This window comes from Helianthus annuus, chromosome 17 (genome assembly GCF_002127325.2).
Source record: "Helianthus annuus cultivar XRQ/B chromosome 17, HanXRQr2.0-SUNRISE, whole genome shotgun sequence".
Lineage (NCBI taxonomy): Eukaryota > Viridiplantae > Streptophyta > Magnoliopsida > Asterales > Asteraceae > Helianthus > Helianthus annuus.
In genome coordinates this window covers 166,250,169-166,265,652 of record NC_035449.2, presented here as the reverse complement: position 1 = coordinate 166,265,652, position 15,484 = coordinate 166,250,169, and the positions used below count along the sequence as shown (strand labels likewise).

Sequence of the window (15,484 nt, the reverse complement as noted above, 5' to 3'; positions counted from 1 at the left end):
TAATAAGCATCTCAGTCTTCCCATTCTCTCTTCTTCCTCTTCATCTTCTTTCATCTTCTTCCATTAAACCATCTTTGTTCCTTATCAACACCTTTCATACAATGGCATTCAAAACGTCGACGAGGAGAGCTCCGATTACCCTTTAATCCACCGCCTCTGACCCGATTTCAATGACACCTGACTCTCAAAGCCCTAGATTGCAACTGGAATCTTGAGATAGGTTAGAACGATGGCTATCGGGAGCCTCCTTTTAGGCATTTTCAAAGTTTCAAACGGATTGATCGCCGGATCTTCCACTCTAGGGTTTCAGGTATATTTTTATTCTTTTCTTATTTCATAATACAATTAAATTTACTTTTGTTTCATACAAATCTTTTGGTATGAGAGTTTGGTGATTGCTTCGTTCAGTGTGTTAACTTTGAGGCTAAATTTTGCTTTCTTTCTTTGGTTTTGATCAATGTAGTTAGGGTTAGTTAAGTATTTAAGATTTTTTGTGATATGTTTCATCATTACTTGAAATTGTAACGGATTTTGAGTGAAGGAGTTGAGTTCGCTGCATTTAGGGTTTCAAACTAACCAGGTATCCTTTTCATTTAACTCATTTTTTTCAAATAATCTTCAGTGTATGCCATATTTTCTGTTTTACTTACTGCACATAAGTAAATTTTTTAGCTAGAAGATGCTTTTTGATGTTTACTATGTTTGAATTGTGTTAGTCAACTGAATATATTGGTGATTTTGAGGTTTTCAGATTGAAAGATTGTATATTTATAAGGACCCCTTATCATCGCTTCTCTGGTCCTGAAAAGTCTCTAAATTAAAGGTAATTTTCATTGATTTTCAATATGGATTATGTATATTTCTGTGATTATGATTTGCATGTAGTTGTTTCTGGCATTCTAATCGAGTTAATTACATCTTATGATGATCAACAATTGCTTCTCGAGTGGGAATTACTCGCGTGATGAAGAGAGGAAGAGTGATGACCTTTTGTATTGGTGTCATGGAGCACCTGGAGTAGCCCTCATATTAGACAAAGCTGCTAAGGTACTAAAAGGTTTCATCTTTGAGGGGATTATCCTATCTTTTTTATTATAAGTTCATATATAATAAAGAAGTTATTTTTTAGACTACTAAGTGCATATATAATAAAGAAGTTATTTTTTGGAAGGTACAAAGTTCTTTTATACGTTGATGAATAAATAGAATGAGATGCTAAATTTTTGCGTTTATCATATTATCAGAGTGTCTAGACATCTTAGGTTGGTTATTTAGTTTCCTTGAGAATGGGTCAAACAAGTAAAAATCTTGAAATTATGCTGAAAATAAAATGGGTTAAAAAGGTTCAAACATCAAAAGCCTCCTAGCGTGTTCAAACGTAGACATTATTGATGACATTAACACTTCTTTGGTCTATTGGATTCTAGGCAATCAACGGATGGAGAAGTTGCGATCATGATACTCATGGCTATTCTTTCTTAAATGCTAGCAAAGGTATATATATCTTTCTCTTTGCTTTAATTATATGTCTTTTTTATTATATTCTTTGTAACATTTTGAACTTTTGATATGGAAAATGGGCCAAAGACTGCTGAGTGTATGTACACGATCAAGTAAAATTAAATTAAACTGTAGGTTTAATGGTTCAAAGTGTCTTAAAGTTTAAAGTTGACACTAATAATTCATAAGAATACATTCAAAGTTTTGGTAATGATGATTCTCAGGGAATACCAACAACAATGAATTGGCTTCTATTGAGGGAAAAGATTATAGTGAAACAACTATTTACTGTTTTGAAAACAGCATGGCGTTTTCATCACTTCCATTGGCTATTAAGTGGTGGAGAAATGCTGCTAAACAGAACCGGTATGTCCAATTTCCACTAATTAATTGTACCCGTTTATACTTTTAATAATTTTTTATTTAATACAATAAAGATGAAACATATATTGAATCCGCCCTTGAACGGGTTGGCTTACATGGTATGGTATTCATTTATCAAAGATAAAAGAAGGCATACATTGATTTATGTGGTGTACATGCGTCCTTTTTTTCTTTCGTGAGCTCCTTTTGAAGTCTATTGGTGGCAATTTTGCTTAAAACCTAACCAGTGGGAGAAAAATAGATATAGTTAATATGCATATACGATCAATTGAGATCGAAATTCAAGTGTTTGGAGATAAAATTGACCTTGCGAGAGGAAACGGAGGATGCGGTCATGATGGAGGAGATGATGCCTTTGGTTTGTAACGGAGAGATTGTATTGTTGGTACAATATTATTTTATATGATCATGATGTGAAATTTCCTTAAATTAATTTTTTTAATGGTGAATCGTTTGCAAATTTAATTATGGTGGTGCAGTATAATACTCTAATTCATAGCCGAGAGCACCGAGCTATGGTTGTACAACTGATAAAACCGAAGAAATACTGCTCGATAGGAATGAAATTGCACAAGAACATGGTAAGGAGAATTTTGGGACTATTTGAATTTAAAAAACAATAATCGTATATTTTCTTTTATAACTTTTTGTAAATTCTTTACTTGCGAGGTAAGTTCATGTGGGCTTTTCATACCCGAGACGCAAGATTATAATATATGTTTAATTTTTAGATGATTGTTAATAATATTTTTTCGCTCTTTTCATTCCATGTTACTTTTTTAAACTTGATTCTTCTTTTGTAGGTTTCATTTCGCTACAGTTCAAGCCCCACTAGACTGCTGCTGGAGCTGCATGTCTTGCTGCAAGGTCCTTAAATATGGATTTTATTTCATGTCAAAAAAAAGGGCAAGAGTTCTACAAACCACCATTTGTGCTCAGGGGTATTTATATCATTCTCGCCTAAATTTAACTGGATGGCGGAGTTGGGCGAGTTGGGTAACGGGTCAGGTTAATATCCTAAACATTTTATTGGTCAATTTTTGTTCTTTTAAATATAAAAATATTGTTTGATTCAAGGAGCAAAAGTTGTAGGTGGTAAGAGGAATAACCTAGGGTTTAATATTTATGAGCCTACATTTATAAGTGATATCAAGAATAAGATGCTCATATCAAGGTAATCTCAAAACTTTTTATCGTAGTTTTTACGGTATTTGGGTGGCTATAATATTTTGTTGTAGGTAATTTGATACTATTTTTAGACTCAAGAGGTGGTAAAAGAGATAGATTGGGTTTGGGCAAAAATAGAAATTTTTATATGCGGTTCAAAATGTGTCAGGTCAGGTGCTAATCATGACCCGTTCTTTAGAAAGATGGGTTGACTTAGATAACTTTTGTTTAGTAAATATGTTGATCTGGGTCTATTCAAATTATACAATAGATAAACATGGATCACTTTTACTTAGAATGGGCCCAAATGGGCCAGCACCACCCACTGCCACCACCTACTTGTCTAAGGCTCTAAGCCGTCACACCTGCCATTACAGTTACCTGCACCCTTGCTGACCTATGTTGATTTGGGTCTATTCAAATTATACAATAGATCAACATGGATCACTTATACCTTTTCTAAAACCTCTTATTATACCTTTTTTTTTTCTAAAACGAGCTCATTTTATTCATAATTCTTTTGGTCCAAACCAAAGCGGTACTTTTTAACACAATCATTTAATTTTTTATATTTTTTTATAATGCTAGCTTTAAGTAGTTTATTTGGTAAATAGGAAATGTCCACATTTTGACTAACCAAAACCGAACCAAACTCTCTCCAAAAACTAAGTTAACTGAAACCGAACGGATTGGAATCCAAAAAAAAAAAAACAAACTTTTCGGTTTAGTTTTAGTTTTACACAAAAACCGACCCGTAAATGATACTTTCCAACTGTTGTATTCACATCTTTCTATTTAAATTCAGGGTTGGACTCTTACAGTAGCTGGGATTACTATAACTCTTTGCGCTGCACCATTCATTGCCTTCTTGAATTCAATTGCAATTGCTGTTTGGCCTACTTATGTAGCAGTCGCTATCTCAAAGACTGTTCGGAAGGTTTGTTTATCTATTTCCTTGAAACTATTGATTCATTGCCTTAACTTAATTTCCCGATATCGTTTTGTAGGTGGTAACATATTCTATTCAAACTGAATTTAACCCATTTTTGTAAATTCATTGATGTGGTATGCTATTTATTGATATCTCTTTGATTGGTCAGAGGATGCTTTTCAGTAATCGAAAGATCTGATTAATTGATCTTTGCTTAAAATGTATCGTTTTGCAGGTGGTAACATATTATATTCAAACTGATAGTGTGGAATCTCAAAATATTTCGACTTTTGGACCAGATATGAATTCGTTATCAAGCACATCTTCACTTCCTTTAGGTGATGATGATCTGCGAAACGATATACAGTCAATGAAAGTTCAACGAGCTCTGTAACACCCCGAAAACGGGTTTACAAAGTTCATCTCATTGCCAGTATATATTATATGTTTGTGTTAAACCACCCGCGAAGCTCGCGGGATCTTAGGCTAGTTATACTATAAAACCAAGAACTTTATTATTTTTAGTTTAAAGATAGTATTACATATTATTGTATATTGAAGAAACAATATTCTTAGAAGGGTTATTAGATTCAAATAACTCAAACTTTCAGTTTTTGGTCAACAACACTCTCAATTAACGAATTTCTCTCAACTACTCCCAGCTTTTAACTTATTGTTCTCTATACTACCAAACTAATTGAACCCTTTATAGTTTTGCTGATGTGGCATCTGGTGGGCCCTTTTTAATGGTGTGGCACTTGTTTAGTGACGTACCATCTGACATCAGCAAAAAAAATAATTGGGTTAGGGTTTAGTTAGCTTGGGAGTGCCAGAGAAAAATAAGTTAAAAGTTGAGAGTGTTCGAGGGCAATTCGTTAGTAACGTTTATAAGGTACTAGGTTATAACCCCGTGTATTACATGTGTTGAATAAATGAATTTTATATACCAAATAATAAAACATTATCTTTTTAAAAACCTCGTTTATTGCACGGGTTGAAGAAATGTAATTTTATATATTAAATAATAAAATAAGTTATACCTATAAGAACCATAAGTATTGTACGGGTTGAATAAATGTAAATTTATATACCAAATAATAAAAAATCTATTTTTAAAACCATTGTATTACACAGGTTGAATAAATGTAACATTGTTTACCAAATAATAAAAAAGTTATATTTTTAAAAACCCCCGTGTATTACATGGGTTGAATAAATATGATTTTATATACCAAATAATAAAAAAAAATATTTTAAAAAACTAACGGATTTTTGTATATTTAAAGTAGGATAAGATTGAATATTAATCTGAACTAACGGAATAAATATGATTTTATATACCAAATAATAAAAAAAAATATATTTAAAAAACTAACGGATTTTTTATATTTAAAGTAGGATAAGATTGAATATTAATCTGAACTAACGGATTTTTTTATATTTAAAGTAGGATAAGATTGAATATTAATCTTTATTTATTTAGTTAATATAAGATTGAAAAATCATATGATTGAATAGGTGGGAGGTTGTATTATGATAAATCGGTTAACCGTACTGAATGATAAAGATAATAGTGATTGTTGAACAAATTAATTAATCGAATTTAACAGAAACATTTGTGATGTTAGACGGATTTTTTTTTTAATTATTTGAAAGTTAATATCAACTTTGGAATTCGTATGAATTCTTATTAGATTTGATTAAATATTATTGATAATAATAAGAGTTAATTACATAGTTAGTCCCTGTGGTTTGTAAAAAATAACATACTTAGTTACTAATAGAATGTGATTTTAAACCTACAAATAACGTTAATACCTACAAATGTTACAAAATGAAAAGTTAATACCCTAGAATGTCATTTTAAACTATTAGTACCTAAGTATGTTACTTTGGGCAAATCACAGGGACTAACTATGTAATTAACTCTAATAAAAATTTGTATTAGATTAGATTTTAGATTTGATTAAATATTATTAATAATAAGAATTTGTATTAATTTAGATTAAATATTATTATTTTTAGTATTATTAATAATTTTAATCAATTAAATGAGAGAATGACAAGTGTCACAAAACAGGTTTGTTTTATTATATAGTAAGTATAGATATAGATTTGGGTGGTAAGGGTTACGGATTTAGTTGTGAATTCCATGTTAGAAATTGGTATAGATGATCAATCACTAATAAAGAGAAATGAGATTGTATGATCAAATCATCATGTTTTAACATGTTGAGACAAGTCTCTCGTTTCAGTATTATAAAGGTCGTCATCAAGCTGGATGGCGCAAGCATATTTGTTGTCTCAAAATAAGTTTTCAACACAAACTCAGAGAGCATGTGTCGTGAGATTTTTCTACAAACATGTGTGGAGGTGACTTGTCTTCATTGTGTCATAAATCTACAATTCTACAAACATCTTTGATAAGCTCGTTTAACCGTTTCCATTCAAAATCTTTAGTGGTCGTAGAACGACCAGTGGCGAAGCTTGAAATTTCCGACCCGTGGGGGGGTGGGTGGGGAGGGTCGAAAACGTATATACCAAAAAAATTCTGTACGAAAACTACACACAAAATTTGACTCAGTCTATTTTGACTCTCATACAAAATTTGTATATTTGTTTGAGATAAAGGTGCAAAAAAACAGTACAGGCACCGGAACCGAGAACTGATTAAGAACCAAACCGAACTGAACTGCGGATTTGTAAACGGGTTGGAAACCCCTCCGTTGAAACCGATTAAAACCGAGCCGAACAGGTAAAAAACCAGAACTACTTAGAAACCAAACCGATCCTTTTCCATTTGGGAGTCGGTTTGTAACCGAACTGCTCCTTTTGTTGACCCAAACCAAACTAGTTTGGGAAAAAACCGGTTTGAACACCTCTATCAGACCGTGAGAGATAAAATAATAACATAGACAGAAGAAAACCTAGGATCCTAGGGTCAATTATGCTAAAAGACTAATCTATGGGCCAAGATTATCTATACAACTTTATAAAGAATAAACACAGGATTTATTAACAGAGGTGAAGAATGGCCATCTGAATTTTGGATTCAAACTTGGATTTAGATTTAAAACTTTAATATGGTGTTGTTTTTCATTTCAAACTTCGGATTTCGATTTTTAAAGTTCAAGAGTTTGTTTTTAGATTAGCGCTTAACGTTGGAATCTAAGTTTAATGGGAGGCCTGAAAATAAATAAATAGTTAAAAGAAATAAACGACACGATATCCATAAAAAGGGTACGTCGTCAACCCAACCCAACCCATTAAACCCACTATCCCATCAACCGTAAGTGAATCTACGTGTCCACATGTCAATTGGTCATAATAGTGGTCTATTTGCAATCTTCATACATAAGAGGTGAATAAAAAAAATTATATGGATCAAAAATGTGAGACCGTTAAGTCATAACTAAGCATTTCGGAAGAGTGAGCATGTTACAAAAGAATATGTATCTATATAGGGGCACACCTCACTTGAAGCTTGTTTATAGCAGAGTTATCTACATACAAATATGAAGAAAATGGCTGCAAATCCAATATTCAGGGTCGATGTAACACGCGATGGGCACTCCTAGTACTATCATGTAGCTGAAATGTTAAAAAACAAACTGTCAACAGAGTAAAACCACACATAAATTATTAGCCATTGTTATTTATCCTAACAAAGGTGGTCAAGCGTCAGCAAAGTTTTAAGTAACATACCTATGTTGTCAAAGACGCAAGGCGCAGGCGAGGCGCATCCTTTTTTGTGCCTAGGCTGCCACCAGGCGCTATAGGTGCGCCTCGCTGCGCCTACGCGCGCGCTTTTTGCGCTTTTGACAACATAGTAACATACTATTAAAAAAAACTAGAAAGCGGGAAAATGAACACACCTAGCGGGACTTTTTGTTTCGTTTGGGGGGCCTCATTGTTTCTTTCCTTAAGTCTGTTGAAACTTTCACATCTGCATAGGGCTGCAAAATATTGAAACGAACAGAATATAGTTATATTGGAGATAAAAAAAAATACCTGTAATAACAATACATATTCTTATATAGAAAAGGTAATCATTACATTATAAAGCAGAAGAATGGTTAAGAAATGATCATTAAGTGAAAAACCCAATGCGGGCTCATTCATTTAAATCTGTTTTTTTCTCTTAAATTCAAAATTTTAACATCATGTGTTATAAATGAAGACACACCCTATGATTCCCTAAGTTGTCTTTCAGGCATATACTTTGATACACATCACTTTTGCTGGTCAATGAGTCCATAGTTGTAATAGCGATTAGCATAGCGTATAGGTCAAAGGTCGCTACAGGGTATGTAGCCATAAATAGCGGGATTTCAGTTAATATACATATAAATAGCGATTAAATATAGCTATACTTGTAGCAGTTAATAATGTAAACAATTATTAGTAGACTACGAGGGCCACAACACATTAAACTCAAAAATCTGAATAGGGCCAAATGTAAACCATTCTAGAAAGTGTATTGTAGCAGTTAATAATGTAAAGAAACCATAAGCATACATAAATAAATATTATTCACCTCAGTAACGGTAAGAGAACTATTATACTTCTTGTTGCCAATAAAACTATTTCCAATTTTCATAGTAGACGATCTCAACCTTGTTTAAATTCGTTTCGCTTTGTACATATACTATCGTCAATATCATGTTTTGCTAAAGAATGGAGCAACTAAACAACAATAGTTAAAAAATATTGACCAAAGTCAAGTGATAGTGATTAGTGAAACTAAAGATGTTCAGTTTTGTAAAGAAGCACAACATGCATTGTAAATACGAATATACATAAGCAAGTTCGCACCTCTTCACATTTTCTTTGGAGTTCTAAAAGCTCTTGGCAATATGCAAGACACTCAGCATGGTACGCAGCTGCCAAATCCTTTATCAAAGCTTTCCTTTTGATGATACCAATAGCTTCAAAATCATTCAGCAATAAAAAAGGGTTATGATTTAGATACTGAAATATTGTGATTATGACAAGCAAAGTTTAACAAGCAAGATAATTTAATCTTCTAACATAAATTGTCAAATGAGCTGGCAACTTGGTTTAAAAAGCCATGCCTAATGCGCGAGGAAAAAACGTCAGAGAAATGAGGTTGCGCCTCATGTAGTTCTGGGTCAAAATCGGTCAAAATTAGGGTCCGTAAGAGGTTTAGCTGTAATAACAACATAAGGGATACAGAAATTATGAAAGATTTACTTGATAAATAGGTTATATGTAAAACATATGAAAGATATGCCTTTTCTGGTCGTAAATAATGCTTATTTTGTTGTACATAGACGGCGTGCAGATGCATATACATATCAATATTAATCAACAAAGAGTTAACTGCCATTTTCGTCCCTATGGTTTGGTGGAAAATGCCACTTCAGTCCAAAATGTCAGTTCCGTCCTCAACATTTTTGAAACGTGCCACTTCAGTCCAAAAAGGTAACGCCTTGCGCCAGTTCCGTCCTCAACGTTTTTAACGGCGTGTTATCTTTTTGGACCGAAGTGGCACGTTTCAAAAAATGTTGAGGACGGAACTGGCGCAATTATTATTATTTTTTTTTTTTTGGACTGGAGTGGCATTTTCCACCAAACCACAACCACAGGGATGAAAATGGCAGTTAACTCATTAACAAATCAATCATTAGTCACATAGACAAGAGTGTTAACAAACACAGCATATACATAATCAATACCAGCTGCAGATGGAAAGTGGTAAACCCTAAAACAAATGATTGCAAAACCATGGCAAACTTGTTCAGTAAGTAACTCAGTCCAAAAATTAATTAACAAATCAATCATCAGTCACACAGAGAACAGTCTTAACACGCACAGCATATGAAATGGAAAGTGGAAAACCCTAAAACAAATGAAGATTCAAAGAGACCTTGCAAAACCCTAGCGAAAATGTAAATTGTGGATCGATCATCAATCGCATAAAGACCATTCTAGCATAAATGAAGTAAAATATATTAACCTCAATTTCAAATGGAAACCCTAAATCGAGAAAAACATAACATTATTAAGAAAGTAATGCGAAAACTAATAGTGTGAGACAATGGTAGTATGATTAATCGTTAGTGAGAAAGAGTAGAGGGGTTAATTACTTCGGGTGGGATCAAAACGAGGAGGAGGAGGAGAAGGGTCGGGCGGTGGTGCTGTGGATGATGTTGGTGGCGGGAGAGCAGGAGCGGAAGAAGGATCATCCGGTAATTCAGTCATCTGGTTAAGCAACTATGACCGATCACTTGTATGTCTCCGGCGTAATTCAACCTCCTCTCTATGTTCTAGCCTTTATCTGCTTCCGGCCTTTCCTTTTTTCTTTTTAGACCACAGCGGTTCGTAGCAACCATGACTTCTTAGTTCTTTCAATTTATCAAAAATCCTCATGTTCAACTCTCACTTGGTGAGGTATCGGTGGAAAATGATAGGAGATCTAGGAAAATCTGGGTTCGATCGTTGAGTCAAAAGAGTTTTATTAGTAATTTTACTGGTAGGTCTACGGGCGGGTGGGTTACCAGTAGGGCTGTCCAAACTGCTCGACGATCGCTTGAAAAATGCTCGTTCGATTCCTGCTCAGTTTGTAAATGAGCTGCTCGGATCGGTTCGATTCAAATTCAATCCAAGCATGAGCAAAAGTCTGCTCGCTCGTCGATCGCTCGGTTTCGCTTGAACTATTTTTATTAATAATTAATATATATATATATATATAGAAGATCATGCGAGAACCACCTCTTATTTCGAGAACCGCGAGAACCAATGTGAACACAACCAAAAATGCCTAAAAATAGCTAAAAATCACACAAAAAAAAATTTAATATTTTTTATATAAAAATCGCTACTTTTCGAAACCAAAAAAATTAACTTTTTTTTAAATTTATTTTATTTTTTAAAAAAAATTGGCCACTAAAAGTAGCGATTTGAGCATAAAAAATTATAAAAATAAAAATTTAGAATTTTTTTTATTTTTTTAGATTTTTTTTATTTTTTTAGGTTTTTTGAGGGTTTAGTTTTTAGCATTTTAGCTTGGGGGTGTGTGGTGGTGGGGGGGGGGGGTTAGGTTTTTTTTTTTTTTTTTTTTTTTTTTGGGGGGGGGGTGGGTTAGGTTTTTTTAGCTATTTTAGGTTGTGTTCACATTGGTTCTCGCGGTTCTCGCAATAAATGGAGTTCTCGCATGAGCCCCTCCCTATATAGTGTGGAGTTATTGTAAAAAAGACCAAAAGTGTGAGAAAGGTAAGAAATAATCTCAGCCATTAGATCTAAATTAATTGAAAAGGATATAATTGTAAATGCATTAACAAATTCAAATATGGTAATCCTTGATTTAAGGATTTTGAGAGGGAAAATCCTTGATTTAAGGACTTATAACCGTCCATAATCAGAGCATGTTCATGACATGGTGTTTTAAATAAATTCATAGTTCAATTCATGGTGTTTTTACAAAATAATATAACACCATTCAGTAAACAAAATATAACACCATTCAGTACACAAAATAACACCATTCAGTACAAGATATAACACCATTCAGTAAACAAAAAATAACACCATTCAATAAATAATATAACACCATTCAGTAAACAAAAAATAACACCATTCAGTAAACAATATAACATCATTCAGTAAACAAAAAATAACACCATTCAGTAAACAAAAATAACACCATTCAGTAAACAAAATAACACCATTCAAAAAAAAATAACACTATTCAGAAAATAAAAAAAACACCATTACTGAAAAGAAAAAAACACCATTAATGAAAAGAAAATAACACCATTCAGAAAAAAAAACACCATTCAGTAAAGAATATAACACCTCTGTATCCTCTTCTCCACTTCCGGCACCACCACTGCCGCACCACCATTGCCGATCCGCACCACCACTGCCGATGCCGCTCGCCGCTGCCACTCGCCGCTCGACATGGATTCCGTTACACGCACACCTCCTCTCACCCCCACTATCTCGGTTCCCTCTCTCTATTCTCTGGCCACTGGCGCCGCTTTTTCGGAGGCTGCCGACAACGGTTTCTCCAGCAAAGACACCCCAACCCCTTCGTTCTCTCACCCTCGTTCTATCTCTTTAAAGAAACCCGACCGGACTCCAGCCGACGAAGTCGGCAGAGCCGGTATGAATGATTATAACGATGTTAGATGATGATGATGATGATGATGATGATGATGATGATGATGATGATGATGATGATGATGATGATGAGAGAGAGATCTTTGATCGTAGATGGAGATCATCTGGAGAGAGAGAGATATTGTAGGGATTTTGATTTACAGTTTCTATTTTTGAATGGATATAAAGACTTTATTACCCCTAAAATTTTCAATTCAGTCCAAAAAATAAACCAAATTTTACAATTTGGTCCCTATTAATCTCAACCATTAGATCAAAGATCTAATGGTGTAGATTCTTTCTTACCCTTCTCACACTTTTAGTCTTTTTTACAGGATCCTAACTCTATATAGATATATATATATATATATATATATATTATAGATTTAAAAGATTAAAAGCCCAAAAAATATACTAGCCCAAAAAAATTAAAAGACCAAAATATATACTAGCACAACTTAATAGTTAATATCAAAATCTAACCCTAAATCCCTAATTCCTAAAACAATACTCATAAACTGATTGTTCGAACTTCAAACATTTTTAGAATCATGATTTTAGTTATGTATTGCTTTTGTTAGTAAAGTGTGGACTTGGTTTAAATGAGTTAGGATATGTTTTTGTTGTAATTCAACCGAGCGAAAATGATCCGCTCGATTCTGGTTAGGATTTGATAAAAACTGAGCGAAACCGAGCGAAAATGATCCAATCGATTCAAATTCAATCCGAGCATGAGCATCACTTTTGTGCTCGGTTTTGCAAATTCGATCCGATTGGATCGTATCGGTTGTAAATCAATCCGAGCATGAGCAGACCCTCGATCGGATCGGATCGGCTCATGAACACCCCTAGTTACCGGATTTTCCTCAGATTTGGTGATGGACTCGGGTTACTTTCGGAGTACTCCGTTTGGTCCAGTGGGTGCCCCGAGAGTGCTCGCAATTGATTATGTTGGTTGTTAAAAAAAAATTAATTAGGAGATTTTGATTGGTGGGAGGGATAGTGGATGATAGCGGGTGGTGATACGTGGGAGAAAGTTTGATGTTTTACGTATTTAAATTTGTGTTTTTGTGCGGATTTGAGTTTCGAATGATCTACTTTGATGTGATTTGTGTTTCGCAGGTCTAACGAAGTTTAACGAGCAATTCAGGAGCTTTACGGTGCATCGGGATGCGACTGCAATCAACCAGGTACGAGAAATGAAAGAAACGAGCTCCAAACCTGGAACTCACATCGGCGACGACCTAGTGTCGCGTCGCCAACGCACGTCGTCGTTCATAAATGCCTATAGGCAGTAACTCAAGTCGTTAAACTTACATATTGTGTCGCCGATGCGAAGACGTGAACTCTGACGCCGGATCTTGTTTTTTTACCAGGTTGACCAAGTTTTGATTGGGGATATATGAGTTACGAAAATTGAAAACAAATAACTTATTCTTTGAGCCATTTTTGGAGGAGAGACGTCATCCCTAACCTATACTAATCATCATCTTCATCAAACACAACAATCATTGACCCTAATCCACGACCATTCATCATTCATTATCATCCAATCATTCATCACCATCATAATCATCCAAACCCTAACCCTAACCTCTATCCATCAATATCAATATCCGAGTTTCAATGGCTAGCTCTTCGTATTCATCATCCAGAGTTTGTGTTGCATCTACCATGAGCGGCTAATCTCCTCAGGTTTCACCTCGGTGTAGATTTTTGTAAAATTTATAGGGTTTCTCATATGTGTTTATTATTTGATTTGTGACTAGTTGCATTAAACGTTTGAAGCTTATAACAATTGTCTTACATTTGTATTGAATTCGTAAATTGTTGAGTGAATTGTTAAATTTGACTTTATGAAATTATGCTTTGTTATAGGTTAGAGTTTACATTTTATTTGTAACGAAGTGCATTGCGGTCTGTTGTCTATGACGTTGATAGCTTTTGGCACCTAAGACACATTACACTAAACTCGTTAATAATCAATTTCAACTAAATTAAGTATAAAACCGTGTAGGAACCCTAGGTCTTGTGACTATCGAACCAGGTGTGAACCTTATTTTAAATTATTGTTTCCAATCAAGTAACCAAGTTTTGCAATAGTCTAAGTAATCCAATTTTGTAGCAATAGTAAATTTGTCGGTCAATGTAACATTTGTGCTTGTAATCATTGTGAACAGTTCAGTTATCAATAAAACAATGTTATTTGATCCCAATGTTTGTTTGGTTGTGTTTTACATTCTTCATGTTTTGACTTTTGTTCAATTTCAAACTCTACATCGTTTTCTGGAGAATTATACGCAAACTGGTGCGTAAACGTACTCAGTTTAATGTGACAAATACTCCGGAACATCAACATATACTCAACATACCTTAAATAACCTTTACATAACTTAGAAATAAGTTTTGAAGGCTTTGGTATAGCAAAAACAAGTTAATTCGCTTACAGGGGCTAAACTTGACAAACTGCGAAAGTATGCCAATTTGAACTGTAACAAACATTCCGGAACATGTCCATAAGTTAAACATACCATAAATATCCTTTACATAGCTTAGAAATAGGCTTTGAGGGGTTTGGTATGCTAAAATAAACTTTTGGATCATTCAAGACTAAAAGTGTCAAAAAGTGCACAAGTTTGCACTTTCGCGCATAACTTACGTTCTGAATACATCCGGACATCCAAAAATTTATGTAAGCATCCTAATATTATGCCTTAGTGTTTGGCATGAGAAAAATCCATTCGTCACGCAATTTGGATCATTTTTCGCGCTTATGCGCATTCCGTCGTAATTAACCGAACATCGCAATCGTACGGCCAAACGAACCAACATCCGACATATTTTTGAGCATGTTTCATGTCCACAATGTTTAGGCATCATTTTAGGGCCTTAAAGTTGGCTTTACGGGCCTTAGAAGTGTCGGAAATGGCTTAAACATGCAACAGGGACCAAAACTGCCAATTCTGAAAGTTGGTGCAGATCAGACATAGCCAGGCGGCCCGCCTGAGTTTTGTCTGATCCTGATGCGGGCCGCATGGCCCCTTCAGTTGCAGAAACTTTGTTCTCTTGCAAAAATTGGCCTTTCAAACACTCCAAAGGGCAATGCCCTTTCACCATCTGTAGAGTTAGGGTCATTTTGAGCTACCACAACAACTTGACAAGTGTACGCATAAGATCGTGGCACGATATTCAAGAAACGATCCTAACGGCTTTACTTTTCCTATAAATACCCCCCCCCTTTGGTTAAAACCCACAAAAAATCTGATCTAAAGCTCTAAGTTGGAACCTTTGTTTCATACCTGAGCCATTTTGATCTAGATTAGCATTCGGGGACCCTTCGTAAGTGTTCTTTCGTTCTTTTATTCGCTTTTCGAGTCC

At 34.5% G+C, this 15,484-nt stretch overlaps 1 protein-coding gene and 1 long non-coding RNA gene across 2 annotated transcripts; one reads left to right on the top strand and one right to left on the bottom strand.

Moving 5' to 3' along the window:
• Positions 1–522: 522 nt before the first annotated feature.
• Positions 523–803, top strand: LOC118489227. Its single transcript, XR_004886819.1, has 2 exons — positions 523–580; positions 752–803. It is a non-coding gene; the product is annotated as an uncharacterized LOC118489227 (long non-coding RNA).
• A 6,534-nt stretch (positions 804–7,337) lies between these two features.
• On the bottom strand, positions 7,338–10,337 carry LOC110868694. The gene is made up of 4 exons (XM_022117930.2): positions 10,093–10,337; positions 8,798–8,910; positions 7,858–7,938; positions 7,338–7,573 (listed from the first exon to the last, which is right to left on the bottom strand). Exons 1-3 carry the CDS (start codon positions 10,205–10,207, stop codon positions 7,858–7,860), a joined length of 309 nt encoding a protein of 102 aa, XP_021973622.1. The 5' UTR covers positions 10,208–10,337; the 3' UTR covers positions 7,338–7,573.
• Positions 10,338–15,484: the final 5,147 nt, after the last annotated feature.